At 41.5% G+C, this 12862-nt stretch overlaps 1 protein-coding gene across 2 annotated transcripts in view; it reads right to left on the bottom strand.

The window, feature by feature from the left end:
* The window catches only part of LOC128663585 (tumor necrosis factor receptor superfamily member 10A), a 340293-nt gene that overhangs the window by 20265 nt on the left and 307166 nt on the right, over positions 1–12862 (bottom strand). For both annotated transcript variants that reach the window (XM_053717981.1, XM_053717980.1), the window contains exon 8: positions 7904–8015. In XM_053717981.1, coding sequence (XP_053573956.1) covers positions 7904–8015 — 112 coding nt within the window. The remainder of the gene's footprint in view (positions 1–7903; positions 8016–12862) is intronic.

Raw genomic sequence — 12862 nt, forward strand, 5'->3', positions numbered from 1 at the left:
CCCCAACCTAGAAGGCTGGCGTCCGTTGTTACAATCGTCCAATCTGGCCTGCGGAAGGGCATCCCCTTGGACAGATGTGGCCGAGAAAGCCACCATAGAAGAGAATCTCTGGTCTCTTGATCCAGATTTAGCAGAGGGGACAAATCTGAGTAATCCCCATTCCACTGACTTAGCATGCACAATTGCAGCGGTCTGAGATGCAGGCGCGCAAATGGTACTATATCCATTGCCGCTACCATTAAGCCGATTACCTCCATGCACTGAGCCACTGACGGGTGTTGAATGGAATGAAGGACACGGCAAGCATTTAGAAGTTTTGATAACCTGTCCTCCGTCAGGTAAATTTTCATTTCTACAGAATCTATAAGAGTCCCTAGAAAGGGAACTCTTGTGAGTGGCAATAGAGAACTCTTTTCTACGTTCACCTTCCACCCATGCGACCTTAGAAATGCCAGAACTAACTCTGTATGAGACTTGGCAGTTTGGAAACTTGACGCTTGTATCAGAATGTCGTCTAGGTACGGAGCTACCGCTATGCCTCGCGGTCTTAGTACCGCCAGAAGAGAGCCCAGAACCTTTGTAAAGATTCTTGGAGCCGTAGCTAACCCGAAGGGAAGAGCTACAAACTGGTAATGCCTGTTTAGGAAGGCAAATTTTAGATACCGGTAATGATCCTTGTGAATCGGTATGTGAAGGTAGGCATCCTTTAAATCCACTGTGGTCATGTACTGACCCTCTTGGATCATGGGTAAGATGGTTCGAATAGTTTCCATTTTGAATGATGGAACTCTTAGGAATTTGTTTAGGATCTTTAAGTCCAAGATTGGTCTGAAGGTTAGAATAGAATCCTTGCCCGTGTTCCGACCGCGGAACTGGGTGGATCACTCCCATTAGTAAGAGGTCTTGTACACAGCGTAGAAACGCCTCTTTCTTTATCTGGTTTGCTGATAACCTTGAAAGATGAAATCTCCCTTGTGGAGGAGAAGCTTTGAAGTCCAGAAGATATCCCTGAGATATGATCTCCAACGCCCAGGGATCCTGGACATCTCTTGCCCAAGCCTGGGCGAAGAGAGAAAGTCTGCCCCCCACTAGATCCGTTTCCGGATCGGGAACCCTCACTTCATGCTGTCTTAGGGGCAGTAGCAGGTTTTCTGGCCTGCTTGCCCTTGTTCCAGGACTGGTTAGGTTTCCAGCCCTGTCTGTAGCGAGCAACAGTTCCTTCCTGTCTTGGAGCGGAAGAAGTTGATGCTGCTCCTGCCTTGAAGTTACGAAAGGCACGAAAATTAGACTGTTTAGCATTTGGTTTGGCCCTGTCTTGAGGCAGGGCATGGCCCTTACCTCCAGTAATGTCAGCGATAATTTCTTTCAAGCCGGGCCCGAATAATGTCTGCCCTTTTAAAGGAATATTAAGCAATTTAGATTTAGAAGTCACATCAGCTGACCAGGATTTAAGCCACAGCGCTCTACGCACTTGAATGGCGAATCCGGAGTTCTTAGCCGTAAGTTTGGTTAAGTGTACTACGGCATCAGAAATAAATGAATTAGCTATCTTAAGGGCTTTAAGCTTGTTCATAATCTCATCCAATGGAGCTGTGCTAAGGGTCTCTTCCAGAGACTCAAACCAGAATGCCGCCGCAGCAGTGACAGGCGCGATGCATGCAAGGGGTTGTAATATAAAACCTTGCTGAACAAACATTTTCTTAAGGTAACCCTCTAACTTTTTATCCATTGGATCTGAAAAAGCACAGCTATCCTCCACCGGGATAGTGGTGCGCTTAGCCAGAGTAGAAACTGCTCCTTCCACCTTAGGGACCGTCTGCCATAGGTCCCGTGTGGTGGCGTCTATTGGAAACATTTTTCTAAATATAGGAGGGGGTGAAAAGGGCACACCGGGTCTATCCCACTCCTTGTTAACAATTTCTGTAAGCCTTTTAGGTATAGGAAAAACGTCAGTACACGCCGGTACCGCAAAATATTTATCCAGCCTACATACTTTCTCTGGAATTGCAACCGTGTTACAATCATTGAGAGCCGCTAATACCTCCCCTAGTAATACACGGAGGTTCTCAAGCTTAAATTTAAAATTTGAAATGTCTGAATCCAGTTTACTTGGATCAGATCCGTCACCCACAGAATGAAGCTCTCCGTCCTCATGTTCTGCAAATTGTGACGCAGTATCAGACATGGCTCTATTATTATCAGCGCACTCTGTTCTTACCCCAGAGTGATCGCGTTTACCTCTTAATTCTGGCAATTTAGATAGTACTTCAGTCATAACATTAGCCATGTCTTGCAAAGTGATTTGTATGGGCCGCCCTGATGTACTTGGCGCCACAATATCACGCACCTCCTGAGCGGGAGGCGAAGGTACTGACACGTGAAGAGAGTTAGTCGGCATAACTTCCCCCTCGTTGTCTGGTGATATTTTTTTAACATATAAAGTTTGACTTTTATTCAAAGTAACATCTATACATTGAGTGCACAAATTTCTATTGGGCTCCACATTGGCCTTTAAACATAATGAACAAACAGATTCATTTGTGTCAGACATGTTTAAACAGACTAGCAATAACACTAGCAAGCTTGGAAAAAAAACTCTTAAATAAATTTACAAGCTATATAAAAAACGCTACTGCGCTTTTAAGAAAACATAAAAATGTAACACAGTTGAATTAACAATGAACCAAATATGTTAAAACAACCACATTTTAACAGAAAATGTATAAAGTTAGCATAGGATTGCACCCACCAGCAAAAGGATGATTAACCCCTTAATACCCAAACGGATAACAGTTGAAATAATAAACGTTTTTATCACAGTCAAACACACTGTCACAGGTCTGCTGTGACTGATTACCTCCCTCAAAACTAGTTTTGGAGACCCCTGGGCTCTGTAGAGACGTCCTGGATCATGGAGGAAGAAATAGGAAGACTGTGACTAAATTTTTACTGCGCAATAAAGCGCTAAAATAGGCCCCTCCCACTCATATTACAACAGTGGGGAAGCTCAGTAAACTGTTTTTATTCAGAAAAAAAAAAACGACAGCCAAGTGGTAAAAATCATGCCCATAAAGTTTTATCACCAAGTACCTCAGAAAAAACGATTAACATGCCAGTAAACGTTTTAAAAATTGAAAATTATGAAGTGTTATTAATAAGCCTGCTGCTAGTCGCTTTCACTGCAGTGCAGGCTCAAATATTACTTTAATATTGACAGTATTTTCTTAGTGAAATTCCATTCCCCAGAAATACCTCAGAGTATACATACATACATATCAGCCTGATACCAGTCGCTACTACTGCATTTAAGGCTGCACTTACATTACATCGGTATTAGCAGTATTTTCTCAGTCAATTCCATTCCTTAGAAAATAATTTACTGCACATACCTCCTTGCAGGTGGGCCCTACATGCTATCCCCTGTTCTGAAGTTACCTCACTCCTCAGAATGGCCGAGAACAGCAAGTGGATCTTAGTTACGACCGCTAAGATCATAGACAAACTCAGGTAGATTATTCTTCTAATGCTGCCTGAGAACAAACAACACACTCCGGTGCCGTTTAAAATAACAAACTTTTGATTGAAGAAATAAAAACTAAGTTTAACACACCACAGTCCTCTCACACGTCCTATCTTTAGTTAGGTGCAAGAGAATGACTGGGTATGACGTAGAGGGGAGGAGCTATATAGCAGCTCTGCTTGGGTGATCCTCTTGCACTTCCTGTTAGGGAGGAGATATAATCCCATAAGTAATGGATGACCCGTGGACTGACTACACTTAACAGGAGAAATAGCCCCTTCTACTTTAGGCACCGTGCGCCAAGAATCTTTAATGGAGTCAGCAACAGGAAACATCTTTCTAAATACAGGAGACGGGGAGAAAGGAATCCCTACCTTCTCCCATTCCTGTGAAATAATCTCCGTCACACGGTCTGGGACAGGAAAAACTTCCACAAAGGAACCTCCTTTAACAGTACACAAAGGTGTTCAAGCTTAAATCTGAAGTTTACTTCTTCAGTATCAGATTAAGGAATAATACTGTCCGAATCTGAGATTTCACCCTGAGAGGCTACCGACGTATCCTCCTCAGACTTATGAAGGAGGGCAACCTGCATAGCAGTAGGTGGAACAGAAAACTTACTATCTGAATGTCTATTCCCAGGATAGGAAAAGAAGATAATGCTGCAGATACCGCAGAAGATACCTGTGCAGCAAAATCTGCAGGCAAATAAACTCCTCCAGAAGGCTGAGAGAAACTGCAGGGCACTGTATGTGACGCTATAGAGGCTTGGGATGTTTGAGGAGAAAGCTGTGGCATTGCCTTAACAGCATCATCCTGAGAGACATTGGGTTCAGACAATTTATCTTTAGAAACATTTAGGGGCATATTTATTAAGCTCCGTAAAACAGAAGTTATGAAGCAGCAGACATAACTTGTCCGCCTGATCTGAGGTGACGGACAGAAATCAACCCGATTGGATAAGATCGGGTTGATTGACACCCCCTACTAGCGGCCGCAAATCTGCAGGGGGCGGCATTGCACCAGCAATTCACAAGAACTGCTGGTGCAATGATAAATGCCAACAGCGTATGCTGTCGGCATTTATCAATGTGCAGCAGACATAATCCCCTATATCGGATCATGTCTGCTCGCACCATAGTAAATAGGCCCCATAGTCTTCTTCATAATGTCAGATGTATATATTTTCAAACAAACCAAAATTTATTTTTAAATATTAATAATTGTAAATAAAAAAATATTTTTCAAATATTAAAAGTTTCAATAAAATTAATTAAACATGCCCAGTATACCCATGCTGCCTATATACACAAGGCATTCATATTGCTTATGAGTGATCAGGATAGATTCAGCTTACAATAGGTTTTGAAATCCTGGTCATGAAGGTGGGATCACATTTGAAAAGATGCATGTACTGAAAGTGACAATCATAAACGTGTGACTGAGAATTAGAAACAAATATTTACAGAAAGATTGCTACACGTCTAAATGTTGGTGTCCTGATCTCACTTTTCCTGAAGGTCCCCTTAGCTGTACAGAATCTCATGTGTTCAGTACATATGTAAATGTTTGCCCTTCCCACTGCAGACAGACTATACAATAAAATTGAATCCGGACCATTTATGCAAATATACCTTTAAAATGTCACACGATATTGTGATTGTGTCAAAACAAAAAGTGACCTCTTTGGGTGGAAAACAAATTTGCTGATAGATTGTTAACCACTTTGTGTTTAACCCCCAACAAACAGGCATTAAAGGGATCTATAACATCTTCTAAAATTCCTTTATACTAACTTATACTGACTAATAACAAACTATGCATGGATCTCTATTCTTGATGTTCAGTTTACCCCAAAAAGTTCTAGAAGAGTGTCTTCAATTAAACTGCTGATCCAGCGCTTGGTGATGCTATATATGCCGCCATATTGCCCCATGGGCACAGCAGTCACATAATGCGCATGGCATATACTCTTATCAATCAAGTTTAGAGGAGGATCATGAGAACATTTGTTCACTGTGGTGCGGAGCGTGTGCTGTATTAGATGTATATAGTATTACAATTATCATATGTGCCTCATATGTAAACATTCAGTTTGTAAAGGCATTGTAATAATAAAATCAATCACACTTTTTCTGCGTTATAAATACATCTGCACTATTGAGTGCACGGCTCCAGGAATGCACACCTCCAGAAACGGTTATAATTTATTATAGCAAACTACAGAGAGTGAGGGAGGGGAAGAAGGGGAGTGGGGAGAGGCATGTTCCGTGAGAAGAAAGCAGCTGAATCACTAACGCTGTTATACATACATAGATTTTATTAAATGTAGATAAATTAAAATATTTTAGTGCATAAATCTTCTAGTAAATGTATACGCAGCGTTCGTTATTCAGCTGATTTCTTCCCACGAAACATGCCTCCCCCCTCCCTGTAGTTTGCTATGAGAAATTACAACCGTTCCTGGAGCTGTGCACTCAATAGTGCAGATGTATTTATAACGTAGAAAAAGTGTGAGTGCTTTTATTATTACAATGCCTTTACAAACTGAATGTTTATATATGAGGCACATATGATTATTTTAATACCATATACATCTAATGCAGCACACACTCAGCACCACAGTGAGCAAGCGTTCTGATAATCCTCTTCTAAACTTGATTAATAAGAGTATATGTCATGCGCATCACGTGACTGCTGTTCGTGTGAGTAACGTACTTTACAATATGGCGGCATACATGGCAGCATTAAGCACAGTATCAGCAATCTGTTTGACAACACTCTTCTTGAACATACTGGGGGTAAACTGCACAAACAGCATAAACATCCTTGATTACTAGATTTAAGGCCATTTATCATTGACAGCAGAAGTTAGTGTGCAGAATTTGCAGCAGGTGTTTAGTGTCCCGTTAAAGCTCCTTTATTGAGAACATTTGTGCTTTTTTTTTTTTTTTATCTTTTCCATGAGTGCAGCCATATTTTTTTCGCTTTGCTCCATAAATTATAAAAAAATAAATTATATTTAAAAGGATATGAAACCCAAAAATTCTCTTTTATAATTCAGATATAGCATGTGATTTTAAACACCATTCTAATTTATGTCTATTTTCAATTTTTCTCCATTCTCTTGTTATCTTTTCTTCAAAAGCAGAGACATATGCTTAGGAGCCGGTGTTCTAAAGTAACTGGTATACCATAGGAATGTGTATACCACGTCACTTCCGGTGACGTTTTATCAGCTATTGGAGGGGTGTGGCGCGCAATGCGCATGCGCAAGAGGACACATTTCCTACAAACAGCTGTTTAAGATGATTTACTTGCGAACAACGGGTCGCAGGATTCTATGGACCGTACTTTGCAATGCGCATGCGGCCCTACTCCGTGCGCCGCAGTGTTTGGAATTTTTCTATGAAGTCCGGTGAATGCTACAATATTTTATTTCGGTGGGGTGGGGTAGGGCAGGTGAGGGTGTGTGACGTGGGTATCATGACGGTAGCACTATGCTGTCACATCTGTCACTGTCGTGCATATAGTTTTTAGCTCACTCAAATACACTCTAGAATCTAGAGTGTATTTGAGTGAGCTAAAAACTAAATGCATGACAGTCGCATATAGAGTCTAGATTATTGAATAAAGCGACCGCAGTGATTACGGGCCATATATTTCCTCGACCCGTTGTTTACTTTACATCAGCTGTTTGGAGGAGGTTGGGCCTCTTGCGCATGCGCATTGTGCGCAACACCCCTCCAGCAGCTGAGTCACGTGACCTAAAGTGACGTGGTATACACATTCCTATGTGGTATACCACTTTCTTTAGAACACCGGCACATTTCTTTGCCAGCACTATTTCCTGCCATGTAGTGCTTCAAATGCCTGCCTAGGTATCTCTTCAATACAGAATATCATGGGAATATAGCAAACTTGATAAATGAAGTAAATTGGAAATTTTTTTTAAATGGTATCATCTGTCTGAATCACTAAATACATTTTTGGGTTTCAGAACACCCGAATGTCTTAGCACAGATCAATCTTCTCAAACTTTTTTCAAAAGTGAAAGAGTATAGAGGTTACAATGTCACAGAACTACACAATAGATTTTCAGCACAATATTTTTCTTTTCTTAGAGACACCCTTGGACTATATATCAAATGTATATTTATTCTCCTGTGGCACCAAGGACTCCAGTAAAGTAAAACAATGAGATAAAAATTAACTATATATATATATATATATATATATATATATGTATATATATATAGCACATATATAATATTTTTATTGAGATGTTTGGAATCTTTCCTCCCTCACATAAAATCTGACTAGCATCCTAAGCTGAGGACTGAATCACTGGGATAGACAATGTCACATTTTGCTGATACTTACTGTTATCCTCATTGTCATGATCTGTTCCTTCTGGCAAACTTAAAGGTAACAGAGGAATCATTGTGTTGGGTTCTTCAGACTGTAACTTGGAAGAAGCCCTATTAAGAACATTCTGTAACAATAGAACAATTTTAAACTTTTTTAGTATTTCTATACAAGACTATGTATACACAGAACATGCAGTGTCTACAAAACTGTGGGTATACAGGACATATCTTGTATACATGACTGTGTATATGGTGCATAAGCCAAGTATATAGGGATGGTGAATATGCAAAACAAGACATATTTAAGACTGCCCCTCATTAACTGTATATAACATAGCTGCCCTGTTTACACATAAATGTATACAGGTCAACAAAAGCATGCAGAAGTTTAAATCACTACCAATGCACACAAACTATAGAGATATATTTATCTTATTGTATACACAAAGGGCTACATTACAAGTGGAGCGCTACATTATCGCACGCTCACAAAAGGGCATAATGCCTTTACATTGCGGTCTATGGGAACTGTGTTTTGGAGGGGTAGAGGGTAGAAGATAGAATCTCTCTCTCTCTCTCTCTCTATATATATATATATATAGATTCTATCTCCACATCTCTCTCTCTATCCATCTCTCCATATATCTATCTATCTATATATCTATGTATATCTAGGTGTCTATGAGTAAGGCTGCGTCTTTCCTGCCGAAACACGGAAGACGTATACCGCTTTGTGTCATGACATTTTTAACTATGTGTTTTTATGACTCCATTGGAATCAATTGCCTTTGAAATAAATTACTTGTTTTAACGCCTGGAGACTCACTGGTTCTTTGTTCGTCTGCATATATATTTATGTGTTAATATGCGTTTATTCACATATTAACACAAATAAATATGTACATAATCATTAAAATTGCTGCGCTACTTAACCCCTTTGCTGCACTGAAGTTCTGATCCCGTCTGACGGCATCAGAACAAGGCTCCCATAGGAGCCTATGGAAGCGCACTCTTGTTAATGTGTAATACCAGCGCACATTAGCGTGCGCACAGTGGAGCACCAATATCGCTTACATGAAAGCAATATTTAGCGCTCCACTTGTAATCTGGCCCTAAATGTAGGAGAGAATATATCATGAAGAAAGACTATCAAGTGGAGCTACAAGGAGACACAGTTTGTTACTTTGGGACCAGATTACCCTGCTAGCAACTTTTTGGTGCTCTACAGTTGTGAGTGTGCCTTTTAATTATATTATTCAGTGTTAGGAACATGCATTTGGATCCCTTTGTGAGGATTCGAATACGCAAGTAGGCGGCGCTCAAGCGGTTCAGACCTTTTCGTAGCTGGATTGATTCTAGTGAAAGATAACCACACTAAGATCTGTGCAAATCTACATCTTATTGTAGGTGATCTTTCACTAAAATCAATCCAGTTACGAAAAGATACAAACGGCATGAGCAGCTGCGTTCTTATGCATTCGGATCCTCACAAAAAGATCTGTACTTAGTGTTCTCCACAAAACATTTAGCCAGTTGGGTGGCATTATGAAGTAGCTGGGTGGGGCACTGCTATCCAAAGCACAAATTCAGTGCATAATTTAACTTTTAAAACAGAATTTATGCTTACCTGATAAATTACTTTCTCCAACGGTGTGTCCGGTCCACGGCGTCATCCTTACTTGGGGGATATTCTCTTCCCCAACAGGAAATGGCAAAGAGCCCAGCAAAGCTGGTCATATGATCCCTCCTAGGCTCCGCCTACCCCAGTCATTCGACCGACGTACCACATGATACCGTGGTGACTGTAGTTAGAGAAAATAATTCATCAGACCTGATTAAAAAAACCAGGGCGGGCCGTGGACCGGACACACCGTTGGAGAAAGTAATTTATCAGGTAAGCATAAATTCTGTTTTCTCCAACATAGGTGTGTCCGGTCCACGGCGTCATCCTTACTTGTGGGAACCAATACCAAAGCTTTAGGACACGGATGAAGGGAGGGAGCAAATCAGGTCACCTAAATGGAAGGCACCACGGCTTGCAAAACCTTTCTCCCAAAAATAGCCTCTGAAGAAGCAAAAGTATCAAATTTGTAAAATTTGGCAAAAGTGTGCAGTGAAGACCAAGTCGCTGCCTTACATATCTGGTCAACAGAAGCCTCGTTCTTGAAGGCCCATGTGGAAGCCACAGCCCTAGTGGAGTGAGCTGTGATTCTTTCAGGAGGCTGCCGTCCGGCAGTCTCATAAGCCAATCGGATAATGCTTTTAAGCCAAAAAGAAAGAGAGGTAGAAGTTGCTTTTTGACCTCTCCTTTTACCAGAATAAACAACAAACAAAGAAGAAGTTTGTCTGAAATCTTTAGTGGCCTCTAAATAGAATTTTAGAGCACGGACTACGTCCAAATTGTGTAACAAACGTTCCTTCTTTGAAACTGGATTCGGACACAAAGAAGGTACAGCTATCTCCTGGTTAATATTCTTGTTGGAAACAACTTTCGGAAGAAAACCAGGCTTAGTACGCAAAACCACCTTATCTGCATGGAACACCAGATAGGGCGGAGAACACTGCAGAGCAGATAACTCAGAAACTCTTCTAGCAGCAGAAATTGCAACCAAAAACAAAACTTTCCAAGATAATAACTTAATATCTACGGAATGTAAGGGTTCAAACGGAACCCCTTGAAGAACTGAAAGAACTAGATTAAGACTCCAGGGAGGAGTCAAAGGTCTGTAAACAGGCTTGATTCTAACCAGAGCCTGAACAAACGCTTGAACGTCTGGCACAGCTGCCAGCCTTTTGTGAAGTAAAACAGATAACGCAGAAATCTGTCCCTTCAGAGAACTTGCAGATAATCCCTTCTCCAAACCTTCTTGTAGAAAGGATAGAATCTTAGGAATTTTTATCTTGTTCCATGGGAATCCTTTAGATTCACACCAACAGATATATCTTTTCCATATCTTATGGTAAATTTTTCTAGTTACAGGCTTTCTAGCCTGAATCAGAGTATCTATTACAGAATCTGAAAACCCACGCTTTGATAAAATCAAGCGTTCAATCTCCAAGCAGTCAGTTGGAGGGAAACCAGATTCGGATGTTCGAATGGACCTTGAACAAGAAGGTCCTGTCTCTAAGGTAGCTTCCATGGTGGAGCCGATGACATATTCACCAGGTCTGCATACCAAGTCCTGCGTGGCCACGCAGGAGCTATCAAGATCACCTAAGCCCTCTCCTGGTTGATCCTGGCTACCAGCCTGGGAATGAGAGGAAACGGTGGGAATACATAAGCTAGGTTGAAGGTCCAAGGTGCTACTAGTGCATCTACTAGAGTCGCCTTGGGATCCCTGGATCTGGACCCGTAACAAGGAACCTTGAAGTTCTGACGAGAGGCCATCAGATCCATGTCTGGAATGCCCCATAATTGAGTTATTTGGGCAAAGATTTCCGGGTGGAGTTCCCACTCCCCCGGATGGAATGTCTGACGACTCAGAAAATCCGCTTCCCAATTTTCCACTCCTGGGATGTGGATTGCAGACAAGTGGCAGGAGTGATCCTCCGCCCATTGAATTATCTTGGTCACTTCCTCCATCGCCAGGGAACTCCTTGTTCCCCCCTGATGGTTGATATATGCAACTGTCGTCATGTTGTCTGATTGAAACCTTATGAATTTGGCCTTTGCTAGATGAGGCCAAGCTTTGAGAGCATTGAATATCGCTCTCAGTTCCAGAATGATCTACTTGAATCGTCGGAGACAAGTCTGTATAATCCCCATTCCACTGTCTGAGCATGCACAGTTGTAATGGTCTTAGATGAATTCGTGCAAAAGGAACTATGTCCATTGCTGCAACCATCAATCCTATTACTTCCATGGACTGCGCTATGGAAGGACGAAGAACAGAATGAAGAACTTGACAAGAGCTTAGAAGTTTTGATTTTCTGACCTCTGTCAGAAAAATCCTCATTTCTAAGGAGTCTATTATTGTTCCCAAGAAGGGAACTCTTGTTGACGGGGAAAGAGAACTTTTTTCTATGTTCACTTTCCATCCGTGAGATCTGAGAAAGGCTAGGACGATGTCCGTATGAGCCTTTGCTTTTGACAGAGACGACGCTTGAATCAGGATGTCGTCCAAGTACGGTACTACTGCAATGCCCCTTGGTCTTAGAACCGCTAGAAGGGACCCTAGTACCTTTGTGAAAATTCTCGGAGCAGTGGCTAATCCGAATGGAAGTGCCACAAACTGGTAATGCTTGTCCAGAAAAGCGAACTGATGATGTTCCTTGTGGATAGGAATATGTAGGTACCCATCCTTTAAATCCACCGTGGTCATAAATTGACCTTCCTGAATGGTAGGAAGGATCGTTCGAATGGTTTCCATTTTGAACGATGGAACCCTGAGAAATTTGTTTAGGATTTTGAGATCTAGAATTGGTCTGAATGTTCCCTCTTTTTTGGGAACTATGAACAGGTTGGAGTAAAACCCCATCCCTTGTTCTCCTATTGGAACTGGATGAATTACTCCCATCTTTAACAGGTCTTCTACACAATGTAAGAATGCCTGTCTTTTTATTTGGTTTGAAGATAATTGAGACCTGTGGAACCTTCCCCTTGAGGGTAGTTCCTTGAATTCCAGGAGATAACCTTGAGAAACTATTTCTAGTGCCCAAGGATCCTGAACATCTCTTGCCCAGGCCTGAGCAAAGAGAGAAAGTCTGCCCCCCACCAGATCCTGCTTACCCTTGTTCCAGCCTTGCATCGGTCTCCAGGCTGGTTTGGGTTGAGAAGTATTACCCTCTTGCTTAGAGGATGTAGAAGTAGAGGTTGGTCCGTTTCTGTGAAAGGGACGAAAATTAGGCTTATTTCTAGCCTTAAAAGACCTATCCTGAGGAAGGGCGTGGCCCTTTCCCCCGGTGATGTCTGAAATAATCTCTTTCAAATCAGGACCAAACAGTGTTTTGCCCTTGAAAGGGATGTTAAGCA

The sequence above is a fragment of the Bombina bombina genome, chromosome 6 (genome assembly GCF_027579735.1).
Source record: "Bombina bombina isolate aBomBom1 chromosome 6, aBomBom1.pri, whole genome shotgun sequence".
NCBI classification, from domain to species: domain Eukaryota; kingdom Metazoa; phylum Chordata; class Amphibia; order Anura; family Bombinatoridae; genus Bombina; species Bombina bombina.